The sequence below is a fragment of the Sphaeramia orbicularis genome, chromosome 7, assembly GCF_902148855.1.
Source record: "Sphaeramia orbicularis chromosome 7, fSphaOr1.1, whole genome shotgun sequence".
Lineage (NCBI taxonomy): Eukaryota > Metazoa > Chordata > Actinopteri > Kurtiformes > Apogonidae > Sphaeramia > Sphaeramia orbicularis.
The window spans coordinates 12009266-12034128 of NC_043963.1; the positions used below are offsets into that span (position 1 = coordinate 12009266).

Below are 24863 nucleotides of genomic sequence, written 5' to 3' on the forward strand. Positions count from 1 at the left end.
AAATTTGGGCTAAAACGTCCTCTTTTAAGATATGTGTTCTGTGCAAATGAGTCAGTCCGAAACTAAATCAACTGTTTGTGAATCCTCGAATATGATGGACATAAAGCTGCTTACCCACTTCTCACTTTCTTCTGAAATCTTTACACAGACCGCCAGGGTTTATAAATAATTGCTGCTGTTATGGTTTTTAGCAGTTTGAGCTTTTAGAGAAGATGTTCCTGAAAAGATAGAAGCCTCAGTATTTAGGTCACAGACAATTGAAACGGCCTTTTTTTTTTCGGTGTGGAGTTACAGCTGACTTTCCTTTGTCCTGAGATCATCCTGGTCGATTTCTCATCAATCTGAGCTCTGCTTAAATTTCCCAGCAGAGGTGTCGCATTGACACTTTGGACCACAATCAATTTCTTCTAAATCTGTATATTCTCTAATTAAATCTCTGTCTAAATGCTAAATGTCACAGATGTAACCAACATTTCTTGCTTTAGATCAGGGGTGTCAAACTAATTTTAGTTCAGGGGCCACATTAAGCCAAGTTTGATCTGAAGTGGGCCGGACCAGTGAAATAATAACATAACAATATATAAATAATGTCAATTCCAAACTTTCCTCTATGTTTTAGAGTGAAAAAAGTAAAATTATGAAATCAAAATGTTTACATCTATCAACTATCCTTTGAAACATGTGAATATTATGAACAAACTGAAATTTCTTGAGAAAACATAAGGGCAATTTTAACAATATTATGTCTCATTTACACATGTAAATTACAACTTACAGATCACAGTGGATCAACAAATACACAAAACATTTAATAACAGGCAGAATATGGGAAAACTTGCACTTCAGACATTTCAAAACGTTCGTATTTGTTCAGATTATTCGCGTTTTTGTGAAATTATAGTTTGTTTTTGTGTGAATACAGTAAAATGACACGAACATTTTTACATTTACAAAGAGAAAAATTTGGAGTTGTGAGTATTTATAAGTTATTATGATAGTATTTTACTGATCTGACCCACTTGAGATTAAATTGGGAACCTGAACTAAAATGATTAATATCTTCAGTGTAATTTTTGCATTTCACAAATTCATCCCAGGGGCCAGACTGGACCCTTTGGCGGGCTGGATTTGGCCCCCGGGCTGCCTGTTTGACACCTGTGCTTTAGATGAAACCTAAACAAGAAAGTTAAAAATCCATGGCAAGTCACACTGACTGGAGTTACATGGATAACGTTTATTTAATCATTCATTCGTTCATTATCTGAACCCGCTTTATCCTCACTAGGGTCATGGGGGTTGCTGGAGCCTAATCCATGATCTAGTGATGGGTTAAAGGCAGAAGACAAATTTCGGTGTGTGGTGCATGTTTAAGTGTGTGACAAACTACTACTGACAAAGTAAAGATTCTATTCTATTCTATTCTATTCTATTCTATTCTATTCTATTCTATTCTATTCTATTCTATTCTCTATCCCAGCTACTTTTGGGTAAAGGCGGGATGTGTCACCAGTTCATCACAGGGCTAAAAAAAACGTTGATTTAATCAGATTGAAATAATTCTGACCAGAGATCCGAGCTTAAGTTAGTTTTAACATGGAAACTGATCTGACAAGGTTATATTAACCTGCTCAAAGCAATTATTTAAAACTTATTGTCAGTTTAATTTCGAAATTTCTGCTTGTTTTTATTTTTTTATATTATTTAAAGCTGCATATGACTTTCTTCACCAATTTTTCGTCATATCTGTAAAACCCGAGTCATAGCCTAAGCATCACAAATCTATAAGTCTTTCTGTTAGTACGCACCTTAATCTCTTCCCTCATGGTGACCAATTTTGAAGTGTACTCCACGATGAATAATCCATTGGTTTACAAACACAGCCGGTAGGTCACGCAGACATTTTTGGAAATTTGTCATGTGCATTGTGGGAAGTGGAGCTCCATGCAGCTGATGTTGACGGATATAAATATTTTTTTCATGATATATTTTGATTATATTGCTCAGCTCTAATCTTGAACAACTCATTAATTGTCCAAAAGAGCCTCTTATGCCTTTTTTTGTTTTTTACGTTCTTCTAGCGTTTATTCTACTTTTCTTCTTAAAGGGATCATATTTTGCTAGCCCACTTTCATTCGTCTTTGGTTCATTTATTTGTATATTTGGACCCTAATAGTTCAAAAAGTTTGAATTTGAACCCTCTAAAGCTGTCTTTATATTCATTTTGGCAAAAATCCAGTGGATTTCTACAACCCATTTTAATTCCTGCTTAATTTGTTGCGTCTATAACTAGTTACGTCATGACATTTGCACATATAAGGTCAAGACTTCTGACGAACATTTCTCAGAGTAAGCCATAATTGTTTGTCAGCAGCAGCAGTTGTAGTCCATACTGAAGTACGGAGAAATGGGACAGAGCAGCATGGTCAACAACCTGGAGAGGGTGGGGTTTAAAGTGGTTCATTTGCATTTAAAGGGCCAGCGCTCAAAATGACTTCTGGTTCTGGGTACTCAGAAATAGGGTTGAAGATGGACCTGTGGAGTTGAATTAATGAAGAATTCAGACCCAACCGTAGCATTTACAGTTTATGTAGACCACAGGGAAATGTTTGAAAATGCGTAATTCCATTTAAAAAATCTAAATATGACCCCTTTAAAAGTCCACTCATTATTTCGATTGTTTTTAGGTCCGGACTGGTCCCACTCATCAATTTACCAGCTCATCCATTCAGTACTAATTGTAATGTGCCTGCTGTTTCTCCATCTCTGACCAGATAATTACATTCATACTGTTTCTTTCCAGGCAAAGCACATGCTGTGCAGATTACTGTGTGTACTTTGCGACAAATTTAGTCTATGTCCAGAAACCATTTTACAGCGGAGTACTGCTCCCTGAGAAATAGAGAAAACTTGCATAATGCACCATCTGAGCTGCACTGTTACTTGTGCTTGAGAGTCTAATTGGGTGTGAATCTGAGCCGTGGAGACGAACACTCCGAAGAAGTCAGAGATGCAGCAGATTGTGTTTACTCCTACATTATTTGGTGATTTTCACAAATAAGTTTAAGAAAGGAATTCTGAATTTTTTCTCCTCTAATTACTGGTTCGTCCAGCTGGGGTTCAGTTCAGACAAAACCATCTGCTGAATAAACACAGCCTGTTGTCTCCAGACCAGAAATATTTTTGGCATGATTAGTGTATGGAGTTGAGGTTGGCAGTGGGTCTTATTTTGAGTAGTTCTGTTAGTCCACTTCCATGTCATATATTATGGACTGTATTAACTGCTGCAGTGTTGTATCAAATGATGCACTTACTGGAAATAATGATCACAGCTCCTCCTCCTTCTTCTTCTTCCCCCTCCTCATTCTTCTTCTTCTTTGTCTGTTTTCTTCTTCTGCCCCTTCATCTCCTTCTAGTTCTCCTCCTCCTTCTTCTTCTCCTCCTCCTCCTTTTTCTTCTTCTCCCTCTTCATCTCCTTGTCCTCCTTCTTCTCCTCTTCCACCTCCTTTTTCTTCTGTTGCTTCTTCTTCCTCCTACTCCTCCTCATTCTTCTTCTTCGTCTTCTCCCCACTTCATCTCTTCCACCTCCTTCTTTTTCTTCTTCTATTCTACTACTCCTTCTTCTCCTCCTCCTCCTTCTTCATCTTCTTCTTCAAACCAACAGTATTGGATGAAAATTTGTATTAATTAATATTTTCTTTTGCATATTTTCTTAAAATTGGATTAAAAGTTGGGATATATTTCATGTCACCTGTCAAACATTAAAATGTCTGCATGTTTCTTTATATGACTTTTAATTTCATGTGCATGTGGGTCTTATAGCTTATAGAATTTCTGCAACAATGTTTCTTTTTTTTTTTAACACATATTTTTTAACCTAATGTTACTCTTTAGAGCATTTAAAGGATTAGGATTTTGATAGCTTTTGAACAGTTGGTAGTTTTGAGCACAGCTGAAGTGGATTAAGAGATTTATGCCGGAAAAATATGGATATGTGATGATTTTCTCGCAGTTTTCCTACATTTTTGGCTTGTGGGGCCCTAGATAGTAGTAAATGAGAGGGATGCACAAGGGATAAGCAGTTCAGAAAAAGAACAAATGCATAAAAGGGATATATAACCTTAACATTTTTAGAGTATGCACAGTTAAAATGACTCCACTAGTGAAACAGGTGAAAGTGTTTAGCATTAGTACGCGGTCTGGTCTCAGGTGTGCATCAGTGTTGATTCAGTCGTTTAGACTCAGCCCCAGCGGAAACAAGATTTAGAGCTTGCACTCTCTCCTACCGATTGGGAAAGAATATATAGAGTCCCTGTGGTAATTTCCCAGTGAGTCAGAGTTATTCAGATGAAAATCCTTCACAGAGCATATATTACTGAATCCAGACCCGGGCTCCTCTGATCTCCGCTGGCCTGGCTGTGGTCCAGTGGGAGCTGTGATTCATATGTTGTGACATTGTCCTGCGGTGAAGTCCTTTTGGACACAAGCGGTCCATTTAATCTCAGCAGTACTGAACATGGAGCAGAGTCTTTGTCCTACTGTTTGTTTATTCGGTTTTAGAGCTGCACAGTTCCAAAATAGCTGGAGTACCCTTTTTAGCTGAAGTAGAAGGATTTTTTTTTCCTCAATAAAAGCAGGACAACTTGACTTTTTTTTTTCCATCTCCTTGTTGTGGAATGGTTAGCTGATATGATTGGAATGTAATTCTGCTGCTAATTGAGATCAAGTTTTCTGTGTTACATGTTTACAGTTACTATGGGAGTATTTTTGATGATACCAATATACAGATGTGTGTAAACAATTAAATTTATTCTTTATTCATTGAGTGATACAACCTGTAGACTCGTAATGTTAATTCTATGGAGGTTTAAATAGCTACACTATATAGACAAAAGTATTGGGACATGTTGAATTCAGGTGTTTTTTTTCTAACAAGGGTCTGGGATAGAAAACAATCATGACAAATTCATAATTATATTGTGATAAATATCATTGCATTGGTTAGTTTTTGTTTAAATAGTTTTCTTTGCTTCCAAAATGCCTCAGAGATGTTTTTTTCTTAATTTCTATCAACATTGATTATGGTTTTTTTGGGGTGGTTTTGTTTGTTTTTTTAATCCATGACTATGATTTTAATTATTGTACCTCCAAAATTCTACCACAACTAACCATCTACTTGCATCACATCTCACTTAAGAAGAAAAATCTCCCATTAAACTTTAAGGAAATATTGATGTTTGTAAACTGTGTCGACTAAAGTATTGGGACACATCATGGCTACAGCTGTTTTGAGATATAAACATCAATATTTCCTTAAAGTTTAATGGGAGATTTTTCCTCATAAGTGAGATTTGAAGAAAGTAGATGGTTAGTTGTGGTAGAAAATTGTTATTTACAGTCAGAGCATGAAAAATAGTTTAGAAATTTAGAGGTAGAACATTTAAAATCATAGTCATGGATAAAGAAAATGAATGTATGAATGTTGAGAGAAATTTAGTAAAAACTAGGAATTTTGAAAGCACAGATAACAATTTAAACAAAGCTAACCAATGCAGTGATATTTATCACAATATGAAACTATATTAGGACATTTGTCTTTATTGTTTTGTATCCCAGACCCCTGTTAGAAAAGAATCACCTGAAGTCAACGTGTCCCAATACTTTTGTCCATATAGTGTATGAGTTGGGAGATGGTAAACGGCTACTACATATAACCCCTTTAAAGTATGAACGTATGCAACACAGCACATCTGCAGGAGATGCTTTTATGTTTATCTGCTGCACAGAGCATCTCTACACTTGAACCAACATTTCTGTAAACTTGTTATTCTGTTAGCAGTTCTTTTTTTGCAAATGCATCTCATCCAGAGCTGGCAACAAGTCAAAAGTGTTCTTTCAGACTAACAGATGATATGATTTACCATTGGCTCGGTCCTATCAGTCTGAGCTCTGCTGCCTGGAGAGAAAGCTAAGAGCCAGGTCTCAGAAGGTTTCCGTGCTTGCAGAGCAAAGCTGGCGGCAAGATCTCATTATCCTCTGAAGTGAATCTGCTCGTGAACATTGCTCTGACTACACAAACTAGCCCTCAGCACCTGTTACTTACCAATTTCCTCAGGACCGTGCAGCTCACAACCTCAGACGATGCTAATCGGAAAGATAGGAGTCATCTACACCCCGTTAAAGGTCTATGATGGGTTCATGTGCAAAAATTTGTCTCTGCTGGAAATTTTTCATTGGCAAAATTAACCGCTGCAGTGGTTAAATGATTTTGCAGGATGAGGAACTGGAAGCATGGGGATACGACCTCGTTAAAGATACGTAGTGCACTGTTTGGTGATTGTTACTCTCAGGAGTAAAATTAGCTTTTTCACCTGCATCACATCATTAAGGAACAATTATTCTGGTGCAGTAATGGACCTCGATAAGGTGGAATTACTGTCGAAGTTAAATTCAGCTTAGGAGACTTTATAAGCGCTGGTTTTGTCCTTGACTGAAGTTAATAAAACAGAATTAAGACACACATATATTAACTCTTAGCTAAGCCTATTAGTCATCATAAATCATTTATGCTGCAGGAACATATTCTACAACTCCTACTTTCCCCTCAATAATCTCTTATTTAATGCTCATTGAAATCATGGAAGTCACTTTACATTATTTTTTAAAATTATTGTTCATAAAAAATTAACTACCGCTTAATAAAACCTGTACTAAAAGGAGGATTCATGTAAAAGAACGTAATCAAAAGGGTTGGGAACTTCAGGGCTTTTATAATACAGACTGAACTGCTTATATTATCAATAATCAATGATCAAATCTTTTGCTCCTAGATAACAAATTGCATTTATTAATTTCTGTAACAGCTGCAGGAGCAAAAATCATGAGGAAAATGATCCCAGACTTTGTAAATTCACAACTTAATTCTACATGTTTCAGCTCTCAGTCCAAACCAAATGATTTCATAAAAAGAAAGATGACCTCAAGTAGTTTTATACATCTGTGGAAAATTATTTTTCCGAACTTCTTTGTTAAGCTGTTGAATAGAGAATCTGATCAGTGATTGGCAGTTACACCTGTCAATCATGTATTTAATCTTGTGATTGGCCAAAAAGTGCTACAAAGGGATGTATTTTCTACAGCCCAAAAACAAACAAAGGTTTTCAGAATTATTGTTTCCTTTCAGAACACTTGAATTAAAATAAGATGAAAGATGCATAAAAAGTTTTTGTCAAATGATGTAAAAAAAAAAAAAAAAAAAAGTAACAAAAAGCCATGCAGCCATAATGATATTAAGTTAAAAATAACTTCAGTTTGCTGTAAATAGATTAACGTTTTTTTGTCATTTAAGTTTTTATTGGTTTTATCATATTTCCAGTCATTTGCAAAAAAAGGAAAAAAAAATTAAGTGAAAAAAAGACAAAAAGGAAAACAAAAAACAAAAACTACATTGTGGTAAATGTTTTTTTTTTTTTTTTTAAACAAATTAGAGTGTATTAGATGCAAATGAGCTGAAAAATAAAACAAAAATTCATACTGTAACATGTAATGTCATTTCCTTTAGCTCACATGTTTAGTTTAGTTTATTTCAAATATGCAACAAAACACAGTAATCCTACTTAGTCCTTTTAAATGAAACAGATTGTAAGAAAACAAAACAAACAAAAAAACATACATGAAAACAAAGTATGACTTCATTTGCACATTCAAAATGGAGTGAGAAGAAGTATAACAATGTGAAGTTTGTATTTTAAAAAGTCACTGGTGTTGAAGCCACAGTATCAGGATCAGTACTGGTTTGGAAATCTTTGCTGACAACCTGCAGGAAGCAGTGGTCAGGAGTTTATTAATGGTAAAATGTCATTTTAGTTGTAGACTAGAGTCATACAGGATGTACAAGACATTAATGCATTATAAAGGCCAATAAACAGCCAGTATTCCAATATAATATCTAATGTGGGTTAATAAGCGACTAATTACCTGTGAGTGTGTGTACCTTATTCTGAAGCGTTATCGAAGACAGATTTAAACCTGAGCTGATGCGAAACATTTTAATTTGTAGAAGTCCCTCACTAGAATCAATTTAGGGTTGCGAAGCCAAATTAGCCTTGTGTCATTATGCTGAATAATAGGTTACCTCTTCATTAACGTGATAAAACTCGTGGTGTAATTTTCACATCTCCTTTCAGACGACGGGAAGCTGTCCTTGGAGGAATTCCAGTCGTACTTCACCGATGGTATCCTCACCAGAGAGCAGATGCAGGAGTTGTATTACTCCATCGACAGGCAGCAGACAGAGTAAGCTCATCTCCCTGTTGGACTTCCTCCAGCTCCGCCGCCATCTGTGGCCCCTCCCGCCCCCCTCCTGCCTGGCAGTGACACGCCGCTACCTCACTTCCATAAAGATTATGTCAATATTCCTCTGAGAGGCTTCATTCTGCTGTAAAACGCCCCACAGTTTGCACACTGATGAACACAAATAAGATTTAGAAATATGTAAACACGCTGCTGCCAGTTCCTTATAATCAAACTTAAAAAGTATTTACTGAAATAATCATGATGTAATCTAGAATAAATCTAATATCCATGACACTTTGGGCTATAAATACATACAAATGAGGTCACAATGAGTTTATTTATTTCTATTTTAGCACCTTGTATCTGCACCTTTTACACAGTGGTTTAAGCTAATATTTTATTAACATGTCTTCTCCTTTTTCTCTTCATTTGTTTCTTTTTAGCAACTTGGACATTGAAAAGCTCTCAGGTAATTTTATCTTTCTTTTTCTCATTTTATTGACTTTTATAACACCTATTATGTTCTGATGCAGCCTTATGTAATCGCAAAATGGAGCAAATGTTCACTTAATAATGTATATGCATTTTGTCATGCACAGTTTGAACATAATAGGTAATAAATTACCATTGCCATGGATTTCATTATCAATTATTGCGTATTTCATGGAGAAGATGCACTTTTTTCTTCTAAAAATGTAATTATACAGTGCACTGCATAGAGTTCTCATCTGTACATATGTTATATTTTGATCAATGAAGCTAAATGAAATGTCAAAACATTAAATTAAACCACTGTTATAGTTCCCCTTATTCTTGATGGTATTGCCTGTAACTCAAAATCTACAGCACATATTGAAATCTTTAAATAAAGCCTGTCTCTACCATTGATCCTCCTCAAACATGGTAAGGGTCTGGGTTCTATCATTTTTACTAGATTCTTGCTCATTGAAATATTTGTTTTTTTCTCAGGAATCAAAACAATTTTCTGAAAAAACAAAACAAAAAAACAATCATACATGCTCCATGACAATATCTCATCATTTATTCCAGAACCGAGAGCCTAGTGTCATTTCTAATTTCCTCGTATTCGACATACAGTCGCGGAAAAAATGATTAGACCATCAAAAGTCATCAAAAACAATGGTTATGCAATCAGTTACTAACTCCTGTGTATATCATGTGACTAAAACAGACAGAAAAGAAAACACGGAATGTCAAAAAGCACTGTTTTTGTCAGTGCAATGCCATAGATATTGATGTAAGAACTGAAGTGATTTTGGTTATTATCAAGAAAACCATGGAAAATGGATAGATATCAGCTCTGAAATCAAACTCTTATGACCTAATTTTGTTGTCATCATTGTATTTGTCCAAACAAATGTACCTTTAGTTGTACCAAGCACTAAAACGAACAAGAAATTGAAGAAAACAAGGGTGGTCTAATAATTTTTTCCGTGACTGTATATTGTCTAAAAGTCTGTTGTCATAGCAAGATTGTCATGACATATGATAATGTACATATGCAACACTCTGTCTCTGTAACAGATATGACTGAAACAACATGACAACATCATTAAAAACAAGACTTTTAGAATAAAACAGACAAAATTGTCCAGTATTCACCATGATGTCCCTTTGTACTTAACATGTCTGGAGTTCTTCTATGCTGACGACAACGATATTTATTGCACTAATGTTATGATTTTATACACCAAGTTGGATTCAACCTATGTCAGATGTCTCTTGTTGTATCAATTGCACAACATCATGGGAACAGAGGCCACATTCATGCTAAATACCTTTTAGTTAATATGTTTCAGTCTTTAATTCTATATTCCTTGTATTTTTTTGTTGTATCTTACTATTGAGACTGTAAAATATATTAAACTCATTCTAAACCTTAAAAAAACAACTGTATATTTTCAGTTTATTCACACAGTTATTCAATGGGGTGGATTTTGTTGACTCGAAATAGCATCATAAAATCAGTAGTAAATGCAGCCAAGCTCATTGACTTGGCTTCAAAAGTTACTTGTATTTTTATCAGTGTTAACTTATGGTCTTTTAACAAGGCTCCCCATAAAAGAAAATCTCATTTCTCCTTATTTAAGTGTAGTTTATTTGGCAATAACACTACACTCTCATGGTAACTTACTCCAAAATGCAGAGAAGTTGTTTTCCAGTTGCATGTTGTGTCTCTTTATTGTAAACTGCAGGTGTTATGACATAATCAGGTAAAAATACATCACAGTTTGGTCATTCATTACATAATGTGTTTTTGCATAATACATAGTTACAGTGTGTCTTTGTCGATATAAAAGACTCATGCAAAATATCTGTGGGAATTATGTAAGTGCCTTTAAGTATCACAGACACAGATGGTGCCATGTGTTTTGCTGTTGGCTTGAGCTGCTAATAACTGAAAGCAAAGCATGTTCTAGTTTCAGTAACACAGCAAACAAAATACAGTTGAAAACTCATTAAAGGCTTCAGTTTAAGATCGATGATTTTGCTGTAGAAACAAGTATTGGCGAGTTACAAAGGCCGTTAAAAACACTTTATCTTGTTTCCCTCCAGAGTACTTCACTCCACATCTGGGAGAATACGTCAACGTCCTGTCGGCTTTGGAGAAGCTGAATGTGTCCATTTTAAAAGCCATGGATAAAACTAAAGAGGTAGGTGCTGACAGGTTTCACATTCAGGGAATAGGTTGGACTCCAACAGTAAATCCTCAACCTAAAATCCAATATTCTGAATGATAGAGCTGCGACTAATGGTTATGTTCACTGGTGATTAAGGGGCTCCATTTGTTTGGTCTATAAAATGTCAGAAAACTGTGATTAAATGTTACTCAAAGCTCACACTGACATCCTTAAATGTCATCTTTGGTCTTCAGTTTACTTTCATAGAGGAGGAAAGAACCAGAATATATGCCCAATATCATATCCTCATCAATGCAGACATTTTGCAAAACAGATATTCTTCTCATCATCTTGTCTGCATGTAAACTTCTTAAAATTGCTTTCCAAATTTAAAGTTTTTCAAATCTCCAGTTGGTTTGTATCCATGTGTTCAGGGGAAACTAAGAGATTGGGAAATAATGACCTCACACCCAATTTTGCTCATGTCTGTTATGTCTTTGTGTAATGAAGCGGCACCTGAAACATTAAGATTCAAGATTTCTTTTATTGTAATTGCATACACAGAACATACACAATGAAATTCTGATGCGCTTATAAAAAAAAAAAAAAACAAAAACCAAAAAACGCTGCTTCTTTTATGTAACTACTCTCCTATCACTGCTGCTTTATTTTGCATCATTGGCTGTGATCTGAAAAAAATATGACTTCTGGCAATTATGCTATTAGGCTAACGTTATCATTCATGTAATATTTGTGTAGTTTTAATGCAGGGCTGTCAAACTCGTTTTAGTTCAGGGGCCACATTAAGCCAAATTTGATCTGAAGTGGGACGGACCAGTAAAATAAAAATATAATAATAAATAAATAATGTTAACTCCAAACTTTCCTCTATGTTTTAGAGTGAAAAAAGTAAAATTATGCAATGAAAATGTTTACATCTACACATGTAAATTACAACTTACTTATCACTGTGGATCAACAAATACACAAAATATTTAATAATAGGCAGAAAATTGGTACAATTACTCTTCAGACATTTGAAAATGTTAATATTTGTTCAGTATATTCGCATTTTTCTGTAATCATAGTTTGTTTTTGTGTAAATACAGTAAAATGACATGAAAATGTTTACATTTACAAAGAGAAAAATTTGGAGTTGTGCATATTTATAGGTAATTACCTCCGCCAGAAGGTATTGTGATCACTTTGCTTTGTGTGTTTGGTGTTTGTTAGCAAGATAACTCAAAAAGCTATGGATGGATTTTCATGACATTTTCAGGAAATGTTGATACTGGCACAAGGAAGAGATGATTACATTTTGGTGGTGATCAGGGGTGGGGGGGGTGTTTCAGATCTGTCTTGGCGGGGGTCTGCGCTCTCCGAGTGCTTTTCTTGTTAGGATAGAATTTTACTGATCTGACTCACTTCAGATTAAATTGGTCTGAATGTGGAACCTGAACTAAAATGATTAATATCTTCAGTGTAATTTTTGCATTTCACAAATTCATCCCACGGGTCAGACTGGACCTTTTGGCGGGCCGGATTTTGTTTTGCATCTAGTCTGATTTTGATCTTGTTTCAGTCTCACCCTGCCTTGGTCTTGGTCTCAACCCCTCAAAGTCCTGGTCTTGATTTGGTCTCAGTTTAGGTAGTCTTGACTAGTCAAATATCTAAAGTGATTCGACAGCCACTTGGTAAATTGTAGCAGCTCTACCTAAAAATAAAAAGGTTACATATCGAGACCATCCACCTGTCAAAAGGCTCTGATGTGAGTTGAATAAAGAAGAGGAATGTGCTTCCTTTTTCCCTTTTCCTTTCATCTTTCACATTGTGTTTGAACGGTGCTGTAATAGTATGTTCAACATAAGCGGGCTGCTACAGTGTCTGTTTGAACACTGTCCTTTATCCCTTCAAGCATTCAGATGGCTTTTTGTTTGTGCCTCAGCTGTCAGTCTGAAACCCTCTTAGAAGCCTCAGAGATTGCTCTGCTGCAGCACCACCGGTGCACAATAAAGGAAAACTGCCCAGCATGACTGAGCCTGACTCTGCACACTGACATCCCATTTTCAAACATGAGCTCACAGAACCTTATAAGACGAGCTTTGCTGTAACAAAAAAAAAAAAAAAACAGCTCTCTACATGACAAGCTTATTGTTAGCCTGTCAAAATGGCAGCTGTTTGTTATTCAGCTGGACCGAATATGAATAGGTGGGAAAATAAATCATGGGACACAGAGTTTTGTGACTTAAAAGGCTTGGGTTGCTCAGGTTTTTGGCTCATTTTGCAAAACAATTATCACACTTCCTTAGGTTAGCACCAATGCATTGCAATCTGGGCGTAATAATCAAGTCAAACAGTGATTAAAGGAGTGATATTTTGCTTTTTTAAAGTCAAATTACGCATTTTAAACCATTTCCCTGTGGTCTACATAAACTGTAAATGCTATGGTTGGGTCTGAATTCTTCATTAATTCAACTCCACAGGTCCACCTTCAACCTTATTTCTAAGTAATGACATCAGAAAGGTCGTTTTATGCGCTGGCCCTTTAAATGCACACGAGCCACTTTATGCCCCACCCCCTCCAGGTTGTTGGCTGTGCTGCTCTGTCCAATTCAACCAACAACTGAACATGTTAGGTAATCTGCTTGAAGATTGGACATATTTTCAGTGTGGACTACAACCGCTGCTGCTGACAAACAATTATGGTGTACTCTGAGAAATGTTCGGCGGAAGTCTTGACCTTATATTTGCAAATGTCGTGACATAAGTAGTTATAGATGTAACAAATTAGGAGGGAATTATAACAGGTTGTAGAAATCCACTTGATTTTTGCCAAAATGAATATAAAGTTAGCTTTGCAGTCCCTGGAGGGTTCAAATTAAAAATTTATGAACCATTAGGGTCCGAAAACACAAATAAATGTACCAAAGACTAATAAAAGTGGGTTTAGCTAAATATGACCCCTTTAAAACAAATATTCACCTTTAATTGTAATGTACTGAAGCCACAGATGCCAATATTGTTGAAGTCTGATTTTTAAAGCACTAACCTAACACTGGACATTGGTCTGGAACTATCCATTATTGTTGTTGAGTAAGTGTAAAAGTTCTCTGGGTCATTTTGCTGCACCATTAAATTAATTGTTTTGGTGGAATATGTGCACATGAGGAAGCACCTCGTTGAACCACAATGATCTAATCCCTACGTAAGAAAACAGCACTTAAAAAGACAGGCGTCTTTGTCTAACCTGCCAATTAAAGTGTGTAGTTGCGGCTCAGAGGTTGTTTTTCACATTGTGTGGATGACTTTCAAAGTGGTAAAACGCAATTAGAGCAAGGAAGGGGAATGAGAGATTCATTCCAGCAGAGTACATCCTGAGCCACGCTAAGCCCTTTCTAAATAAACAGGAGCTCAGATATATCTCTGTTGTCATGGGACGCAATGAACAGGACCAGAGCCCTAAGGTTTGCATAACAAAGGCTTTAATCGAAGCTTTGAGGACAGAAGTTAATGAAGCAGAATCCAACACCAAGATTTTATCATGATTGTGTCAATGAAAAGTTCTTTTATAGTCATCGTCATGCACATTTATGGTAAAGTTTTGCAACCACTGGGGGACAGAACAGCAGTGAGAATGTGTCTTAACAACAGAGTTTACAAAAGGGATGTGTATTCACTGTGTGGTAATGATTTATGACAAACCCAAAGGCATGGGTTGAAAATGGAGAAGGCCCAGAGTGCAATGTGTGTGGGTCATTTCCAGCAGAGGTGTCAAACATGGCCCACGAGTCAAAACTGGCCCACCAAAGGGTCCACTGTGGCCCACAGGATGAATTTGTGAAATGAACAAAATAACGCAGAAGATATTAACCCATAAAGAGCCAGTGTTACTTTTGTGGCAGTTCTAAAAAAAATAAAATGTCTCTAATTAACTTTTTTTAAGTGACTTATCAGCATTTATTTATAAGATTATCCTCTGTATTTTGCATTTTTTTCTGTGAAAATATGCATATTCCTAAATTTAATTCACTGATTATGTAGATGTTCATAAAAGTGCAGATTATAGTTGAGGGTTATTGTATCAAAAACAGAGAAAGCTCAACGGTAAAAAGTGACTTTTTCAGCTACAATATCAATAATTGAACACAAAACAAGTGTCTCCATCCACTGTCATTGATCTAACTCCATGGGTTTTACTGGTAAATCAATGTTGTAGGAGATGACAGTGTTTCCACGTTCACTACAGAGCCTCTGAACATTCAAATGGGTCATATCTGATGACCATGAAAAGATGAAAAACTGCATTTTACACCAGTTATTTATATGTATTGATAGGATTAATGGATCAACAGGTTAAATCAGTAGTTGCTGTTGTTTGCCAGTGGATGTTTGGGTCTTTATGGGTTAACAATCAAGGATGTTAGACTCACTGTAGTTCAGGGGGAACCTACAGACCAATATAAGTTCAAGTGGGTTGGAATACTATCATAATAACCTATACATGATCAAAAACTTTGTCTTTGTTCTAGTGTAAAAGTCAAATTACTGCACATGGACATTTTTACATTTACAAACTGTCCTTTCAAAAAAAGGGGGAATAACATGAACAACCTGAAATGTATTATGAAAAATAAGTGCAATTTTAACTATATTCTGCCTGTTACTAAATGTTTTGTGTATTTATAGATCCACTGTGGTCTATAAAATGCACATGTGTAAATGGTAAACTATATTGTTAAAATTGCACTTATTTTTCTTAAGAAATTTCAGGTTGTTCATGTTATTCACATCTTTTAAAGGATAGTTTGTACATGTAAATATTTTCAGAATGTAATTTTACTTCTTTCACAATAAAACACAGGAAAAGTTTGGAGTTGTCATTATTAATGAGTTATTATGTTATTATTTTACTGGTCCGGCCCATTTGGGATCATATTGGTTTGTATGTGGCCCCTGAACTAAAATGTTTGGCACCCCTGATTTAGAGAATCATTCTGGGTACCATTCATGATATCAGTCAAACACTTGTATTATTAGTGGCAGAAACCAGGGAAAAAAGCCAGAGTTATAAAATACACACCTTCCTGCTGCTCTTCTCTTCTCTTTGTCCAAGTCCATTGACTAAACATAGATGAGCGTGATGCTGTTTCACCCCCCTGAGAATCCACTTTTCCCAGCACCAGTAGAATAGAGTCAGATCTGAGGAAATCAATCAGTTATGTAAGACTTACCTCTCATCACCTGTCTGAAAACATCAAATATGAGCCAAAGTCTGCATCAAAGGGTAGATTTTCAACAGTCTGAAAATCTACTGAAGTGGTTAGTGGTTAGACATCCTCTTGCTGCTGAAAGGCAGCTATGGATTTTTTGTCCCACGACACCAAAAAGTATCAAACACTGCAGCTTTAATTGGTGAAAAATAACCCATGTGCAGTAATAAATAAAACTGAGATGAGTTGGAGTTGTTAATGAATTGTATTTATACTGAACCCATAAAGACCCAGTGCTACATTTGTGGCAGTTCCAAAATAAATTTCTCTCTCTATTTAACCTTTCTTAATTGATTTATCAAAACTTAATATAATATTATCTTCTATATTTTGCCTTTTTCACTGTAAATCATGTATTTTTCTATATTTAAGTTCCTATATTTAATTAGGATGCCCATGAAAACGCAGAGTAAATTCAAGGGTTATTATAGAAAAACAGAGAAAACTGAAGAAAAAGTGACTTTATCTGTAAAATATATGATTAACTGAACATAAACCCAGTGTCTCCATCCACTGTCATTGATCCAACTCCATGGGTTTTACTCGAGAATCAACATCGTAGAAGATGACAGTGTTTCAACAGTAACTACAGAGCCTCTGAACATCCAAATGGGTCATATCTGATGACCATGAAAAGATGACAAACTGCATTTTGCACCAATTATTAAAATGGATTGATAGGATTAGTGGATCAATAGGTTTTAAACAGTTTAGATCAGGAACTTATTTTGGTTGATGGTGAATGTTTGAGTCTTTATGGGTTAATCCTAATGCTGGTGAAGATGCTTTTTTATGTTTCGTCACAGGTCTTCAACATTGTTTGAAGATACTGTAAAAACATCCATTTATTTCACATGTGGAGCAGTGGTTTTCAATTGGTCTGACCTGATCATGTACATATTTTTATAGAAATCAAACCAAAAATTGTAGTTTTCCAAAAACATGCCTGGAAACAAACTCTCCAATGTTATTATGAACTGAAAAATTCATTTGAATGTCAACCAAAAAAAGAGTTATAGGCCTTTAAAAGTTATGATTAACAAAGAAAGATCTAAATGGGTTCAGCCTGCCTTTAATGCTTGGACCTGAATTGAAGCTTGTACTTTTACAAAACCCTAACTTCATCCAGGAAAATGCAGATTTAATATGTTATAATCCTTCATTTGGACAAAAGGTTAAAGGTTAGCTCATTTTATTATCCCTGTAGGGAAATTCAGTCTCTATTTTGCCTATCCTAATACAAACAGTACTTAGTTTAATATAACTAATGTCACGTAATATAAAGGAGTATTAGGCATAGATTTGAAAAACACGAAAATATGGAAATATGTGGACTTAGTCTTATGAGAATGCTTTAAAGGAGTGATATTTTGCTTTTTTTAAATGGAATTATACATTTTAAAACATTTTCCTGTGGTCTACGTGAACTGTAAATGCTACGTTTGGGTCTGAATTCTTCATTAATTCAACTCCACAGGTCCATCTTCAACCCTATATCTGAGTAATGACACCAGAAAGGTGGTTTTGAGCGCTGGCCCTTTAAATGCACATGAGTCACTTTAGGCCCCACCCCCTCCAGGTTATTGGCTGTGCTGCTCTGTCCCGTTCAACCAACAATTGAACATTTTAGGTAATCGGCTCAAAGTTTGGACATATTTTCAGTTTTTACTACAACCGCTGATGCTGACAAACAATTATGTCGTACTCAGAGAAATGTTCTTCAGAAGTCTTGACCTTATATGTGCAAATGTCATGATGTACATAGTTATAGATGTAACAAATTAAGCAGGAATTAAAACACGTTGTAGAAATTCACTTAATTTTTGCCCAAATGAATATAAAGATAGCTTTGCAGCACCTGGAGGGTTCAAATTCAAACTTTATGAACTATTAGAGTCCAAATACACAAATAAATGAACCAAAGACTTATAAAAGTAGGTTTAGCAAAATATGACCCCTTTAAATAAACATACAGGGTTGCAAGAGAAGTTATTGAAGAAATATACATATGTGACATATTATATCAACTTTTTCCATTCATCTAATCATCACATGTATCAAACCATGTCTGCATTTTCCATGTTCAACTCTGCAAGACAGAAAAAAGACTCTGAAGTAAAAGTAAAGATCAATGTCGTTCACTTCAAAGTACAGCGGATTTTCTCTTACATGTATTCCCAGATAATGAGCAGAGAAGTCATCAGCCGTGGATTATGAAACATGCTAATTAGAGCGTTAGAAATCTGGTTATGAAGGAACTGTCAAGCACCAGTGGATAGTGCATTTTCTAGAGATGCGGAGAGGATTAAAGAGGTTAACCCCGGACTGGATGAGACTGAACAGCTCTAATTATGTTGTGTTAAGCATGAACACATGAGATCATCCTGCTATAAGACAATATCAATAGTTCAGCTCACACCTCATTGAACTATCCACAAACCCTTCATGTTAATCCATCCCATTGGGTTCAATCAGGTACAGACTGTGAATAGGTGCAAGATTTAGGCTTGAAATACCTGGGAAATAAGAATATGTTTAAGAAAAAGTAAATGCAGGAAGTCAGAGAAATTGGCTATAGAAATACCTGTGTAATAGTGCATAGATATGGCTACATTTGTTCAGAAGTTCAGTTATGTGTCTTAAATGCATGTTTTTTATTGTATCCTCCTGTTTTTGTTTTTATTTTTTGTACACATTTATAACATTAAGCTAGCTGTTTATTTTTTATGAGACTTTTAAGGAACATAAACCGGACAAAATTGGACAAAAGGATTGGGACAGCTGCAGACAGATGCAGCGGCTGTGGCTCAGTTGGTAGAGCGGGTCGAATCCTGCCTCTGACTGTCCACATGTCGAAGTGTCCTTGGGCAAGACACTGCTCCCTGGCGGTGCCTGTAATGGTGGCAGCTGCCTACTGGTGTATGAGTGTGTGAATGGGTGAATGTGAGGCTTTGTAAAGCGCTTTAGGCACCATAAAAGTGTGGAAAAGTGCTACACTGTAAAAAAAAAAAAATCCTGTTGTTTTTACAGAAAAAAACTGGCAGCTGTGGTTTCCAGAACAATACTGTAAAAAACACATCTAACAGTGAACATATTTACAGAGTAGCATGTAGATTAAACATTTTAAACATGTACATTTAACTGGTAAATGGACTGCACTTATTTAGCACATTTTCTACACCCTCATGGTGTCCAAAGCACTTTACAAATCCACCAGGTCCAACTGGGAACAATTCAGGGTTCAGTGTCTTCCATGGACCCTTGGACATATGGACAGTTGGAGCCAGGATTCGAACCACCAACCCTTTGGTTATTGGACGAGCTGCTTTACCAACTCTACCAACCCATTAATTTACAAATTTAAAATGTTACATTGTTAAATGTTTACTTTTTTATAATTTTTTTATATATGTATAAAAAAAAGCAAATAGGCCGTTATTTCAACGTTATGGTCTTGCAATTGAAACCGCACCACATTGTTTTTCAATTTACAGTTTTATTTTCTAAAAACAATAGAAATACATAATTTCCACATCCAAATCTGGTTTTGTTCACATACTCTTCTTGTAAGAACTACAGCTATATTTGATTCAATCGTTAACACAAAAATCTTTTCAACAACTTTGCTTTGTATTGTCACAGTTTTTTTATGTTGCAGTTCTACAACTTTTTGGTGTTGATTCTACAGTCATTTTTTACAGTGTATATAAGCACTGACCATTTACAGCTGTAAAGGAGTGAGTAGCTTCTAATTTCTGATACAACTATCGGTTTGATATGCATTTGCAGAAAAAATTATTAGACCATCAAAAGTCATCAAAAACAATGTTTATGCAATCAAGTACTAACTCCTGTTGTATCATGTGACTAAAACAGACACAAAAGAAAACATGGAATGTCTAAAAACACTGTTTTTGCCAGTACAATGCCATAGTTATTGATGTAAGAACTGAAGTGATTTTGGTTATAAAGAAAACCATGGAAAATGGCTAGATATCAGCTCTTAAATTCTCTTCTAACCTTTATTTAACCAGGAAAAAATCCCATTGAGATTAAGAACCTCTTTTTCAAGGGAGTCCTGGCCAAGAGGCAGCATGAAATACAACACACAGTTACAACATACCAAAATTTACAGGACAAGTCAGACTTTGAAAAACAAGTACAAGTCATTGAGTTAGTCTCTAGCACTTTGAGTTTGGATTTTAAAGCATTCAAGGAGATCATTTCAGTTAGTTTCCAGTCTTCTAGCAACATAATCCTTGTGCAAGGAGCAAAGTAGACAAATGCCCTTTTACCCAGCTCTGTACAGTCAAATGGCACAAATTAAACTCTTATGAGCTATTTTTCAAGACAATGTTAAGTGCAAAGGTAGGTCCCATTAAATACTGAAATTTACTGTTTTCTTGTGGTATTTTGATACAGACTGAGAAATATTCATATATGATCATGATGACTTGCTAAAATAACCTAAAGACTTGTGCGCATTATTGTATATTAAGAGTTTATTTTTTCGACCAAACCATAAACCTTGTTCCTTTACTGTGATACACTTTACATACACAGATGTGTCAGAGAAGTCAAGAGTTTGCCTCAAAATCCCAGCGGTTAATTAGTAAAAATGCACAAGAACCGTGTAGATGGAGCTCTTAATGCAGTTGCAGACTCATAATTGGATTGTCTTGTGTTGTGTGCGGTGTTATTTCCACTGCAGTGCAGGAGGTGGGTGTTCCTGATAATAGTGAGGTTGCGACATACTGTAGGGAGAAAGTAAATGACAGTAACTGTGGGCGACAACTCCCCTAAGCCGTCCCACTGATCTGATGTCAGATCTCCTCCACGCTGGTCCGACCACACCTATAAACCATATTCTTTAACATCACCAACCTCTTCTTCTTTCTGTTGTTTTCTTTTTTTAATCTATTATTCACCTCCCTGTCTCTGTGTTTTTATCTCTTGTCTTTGTTCATCCATCTTCTCTGACATTGTCTCCTCCATCTGGCTCTGTTTCTCCTGTACTTCACTGCTATATATCACCCTATAGTTTCCTACATCTCATACATTTTTTATGTTGCTATTAGTCAGTGAAAAAGCTTTCTTTGCCCCGGAGAGCCAATGCACGTTTCACCACTCACAGATCTTATTGCAGCACCGAAGATAAAACTCAGTGCCTCTAGGCCAGAAAAATGCATCTGTAATTTTAGTTTATTAAGTTTTTACAATGCATGTAAACAAAAACAAGAAACTTATGAAATCAAGAGGGTAGAATGCATCATCTTTGTTGTGTTGGTACCCTAAGATACAAGGAATAAACACAAGCTTTGTTTCTGCAGCTGCTCTGTCTAGAGAATCGAGGAAACGACAAAGGTTCATTACCCATGTAGTGCAGCGTCTCCACTGATGAGACAAAAAGCACATAGAAATGAGGATTTGTACAAGCTCAGCGGTCATTTTTCAAACATCCGCTTGTCCATTTTTGCTTGAACTCTATTTCCTTGCGCCACAGGGGGGGCCTGTGAGGGTGATAGGGTTCGTTATCGGCAAAAACTGAGCTGAAAAAGCTGGATCTGTAGCAGCTCAGTGGAAAAAAAAAACAGCAGCCTGTGCAGCAAAGTGTTTCAGTGTCATAAAGGTCTCAACAAACGGGAGCTACAGATCCGTACATTATGATAATATCACTTTCCACTTCACACGAACAGACCATTATCTCTATGTGCTTTACATTCATCAACGCAGGGGAATCTGCACAATGACATTGTTAACATTAACCCATAAAGACCCCAACAGCCACTGGCAACCAATATCATCTACTGATCTAAAATGTTTAATAACTCCTGAACCATTAAACCTATAAATCTGTTGAAATAATTGGTGGAAAATACAGTTATTCATCTTTTCATGGTCATCAGATATGATTCATTTGGACGTTCAGAGGCTCTGTAGTTACCGTGGAAACACTGTCATCTTTTACAACATTGATTCACCAGTAAAACCCATGGAGTTGGATCAGTGACAGTGGATGGACACACTGGGTTTATGTTCAGTTAATGACAGATTGGAGTGAAAAAGACACTTTTTTTTTCCCATGTTTTTGAGATTATATTTATATTTGATATTATAACAATCCACTTTAATGTGAGCTTCAGTGAACATCTATATAATAAATAAGTTAAATATAAGAAAATACCTGATTTTCACTGAAAATATGCAAAGAGGATTACAGAGGATAATACTATAATAAATGGTGATAAATCAGTTAAGAAAGGTTAAATACAAAGGAAAATCTTTTGGGAACAGCCACAGAAGTAGCGCTGGGTCTTTATGGGTTAAGCATGTTTTTTAAGTAGTTTTGTGTTTTTGCAATTCAATAGGTCCCTCATTGTGCAATATCCACACCACAGAACATTTGATGAACACAAACGTGTGAAGCTACAGCTTTTTTTTTGCTGCATATTGCATAAGAAAAACATGCATGTCTCATTTCCAGGAGAAGTCTGTCAGATAACGTGATTTACTCTGATTTAAGGACACGCGTTGCAGACCACCAGCCACAGTTTTATTGATCTTTTTTATTAAATAAACATAAAACAACCCCAATCCCTGTCCAAAGTCACTGCCTGGAAATGAGTGATGAGGAAAAAATAGATTTTGTTGGTACAAAGAAAGGAAATTTCAGGGGTATGAAATAATTTTAAGAGTTTAACCCATAAAGACCCAAACATCCAAAAGCATCTACTGATCTAAACTGTTGATCCTCTAATCCTATCAATACATGTAAGTAAATGGTGTAAAATACAGTTTGTCGTCTTTTCATGGTCATCAGATATGACCCATTTCGACATTCAGAGGCTCCGTAGTTACCTTGGAAACACTGTCATCTTCTACAACAATGATTCACCAGTAAAACCCATGGAGTTGGATCAATGATGGTGGATGGAAACACTTGTTTTATTGTTCAGTTAATGATAGATTTTGCTGAACAAGTTACTTTTTCTTCATTTTTTTTTTTTCTGTTTTGATATAATAACCTCTGACTTTACTGTGAGCTTTTATGAACATCTACATGCTCAGTTAATTAAACATAGGAAAATACATGATTTTAATTGAAAAAATGCTAATTCAGAAGAGAATGTTATAATAAATGGTGATAAATCATTTAGGAAAGGTTAAATAGAGAAAAAAAATTAATTTGGGAAGTGCCACAAAAGTCACACTGGGTTCTCACGGATTAATGGTGTTGAATAAAAATAGATGCTTTATTGACTGTGCATTCATATCTGAATCAACCAGCATAGAACTGACTAATTTTCCTCCTGAATAGAATAGAATAGAATAGAATAGAATAGAATAGAATAGAATAGAATAGAATAGAATAGAAGAGAATAGCCTTTTACTGTAATTGCTTAAGGGTGTACAATGGAATTTGGGGGCACAAAGAAGAAAATCAAACACAACAATAATACTCAAGTAAACAATTATGAATAAATAACAGTATTAAAAGACATGGTAATTAATAAATAGTCATAAAAGCAAATTAAAGTATGTGTCATTGCAGTTGAAGCTGTGGATTAAGTGTAATTAAATCACATCACAAGACTCATAAGAGGTCCTTTTAAGTTTTTGTTTTTGCAGAGTTTCTATTTGTGAACATAACCATAGAGCAGCTATTCAGCTATTCACACCCACACAGCATGCACAGCAAAAATGCCTCCCACTCTCATGCAAACATCATACAGTCATCAGTCTATACAATGGCAGGAAGGGCTATGGACACAAAGGTGAACATAGAATCTGTCAAAAAAAAAATACAGCAATGTTAGTTTTGTTTTAAAATCACCCAGCCTTCCAGTTTGATCTAGGTGCATATAGTATCATATGGCAGCTGTTTGGCACTCACTGAGCATGCACACCAAAAATACACAATATAATATCCATACAGTAGTGTAATTCTCAGCCATTGCAAAAATGTAATGGGTGAAAAAGACACAGGCATTTGACACAGGAGACCTTTGATTCCCTTTTAGTTTTTTTCAGTTTTAGTAGTTTAATAAAATATTTCCACGACTCTTTCACATTAACTATATGATAGAAAGTCTTTCTGCAAATAATATGAAATTCTCCACATCACCGGGGTGTAAACAGCATGGTTGATCAGACATACAGGAACAGGTTTAATCATCATTTTTATTTTCTACACACATGTACTGGTCTGCAAAATCACCCGGACCATTAAAGATCGATTCATTCTTTGCAAATACAGTTTTTTTTTTAAGTCATTTGGCGTCATATTGCAATGCATTTTGTAGAAAAATATGCAGTGGCTGAATACATTTGGGTGCAAAGTATGTACATAAAAATTATTTTTAATATATACGTTGGAAGTCTTTATTTAGTTAGTGGGACAATACGTGCAATAATCCATTGCTCTACTGCTATGGCTCAGTTCCTTCATGTAGCATAGAGTTTTGCCTTTTTTTGCTAGTTTTCAGCCAATAAAGCTACTAGCTCAGCTTTAGAGTTAGGGATAAAAGATAAAGAACACAACATTTCATCTTATCAATGCATCATGAAGCATTTCTACCAAAATACTTCACTTAAATGCAAATATCTTAGAATAATAGGTTTGTATAATAGCGTAGTTTGTGCAAAAAGCTTCTGCCAA

General features: G+C 35.6%; 1 protein-coding gene across 1 annotated transcript in view; it reads left to right on the top strand.

The window, feature by feature from the left end:
• The window catches only part of LOC115423062 (N-terminal EF-hand calcium-binding protein 1-like), a 53405-nt gene that overhangs the window by 18635 nt on the left and 9907 nt on the right, over nucleotides 1-24863 (top strand). Inside the window, exons 3-5 of the mRNA XM_030139768.1 lie at nucleotides 8184-8292; nucleotides 8736-8761; nucleotides 10870-10967. Coding sequence (XP_029995628.1) covers nucleotides 8184-8292; nucleotides 8736-8761; nucleotides 10870-10967 — 233 coding nt within the window. The remainder of the gene's footprint in view (nucleotides 1-8183; nucleotides 8293-8735; nucleotides 8762-10869; nucleotides 10968-24863) is intronic.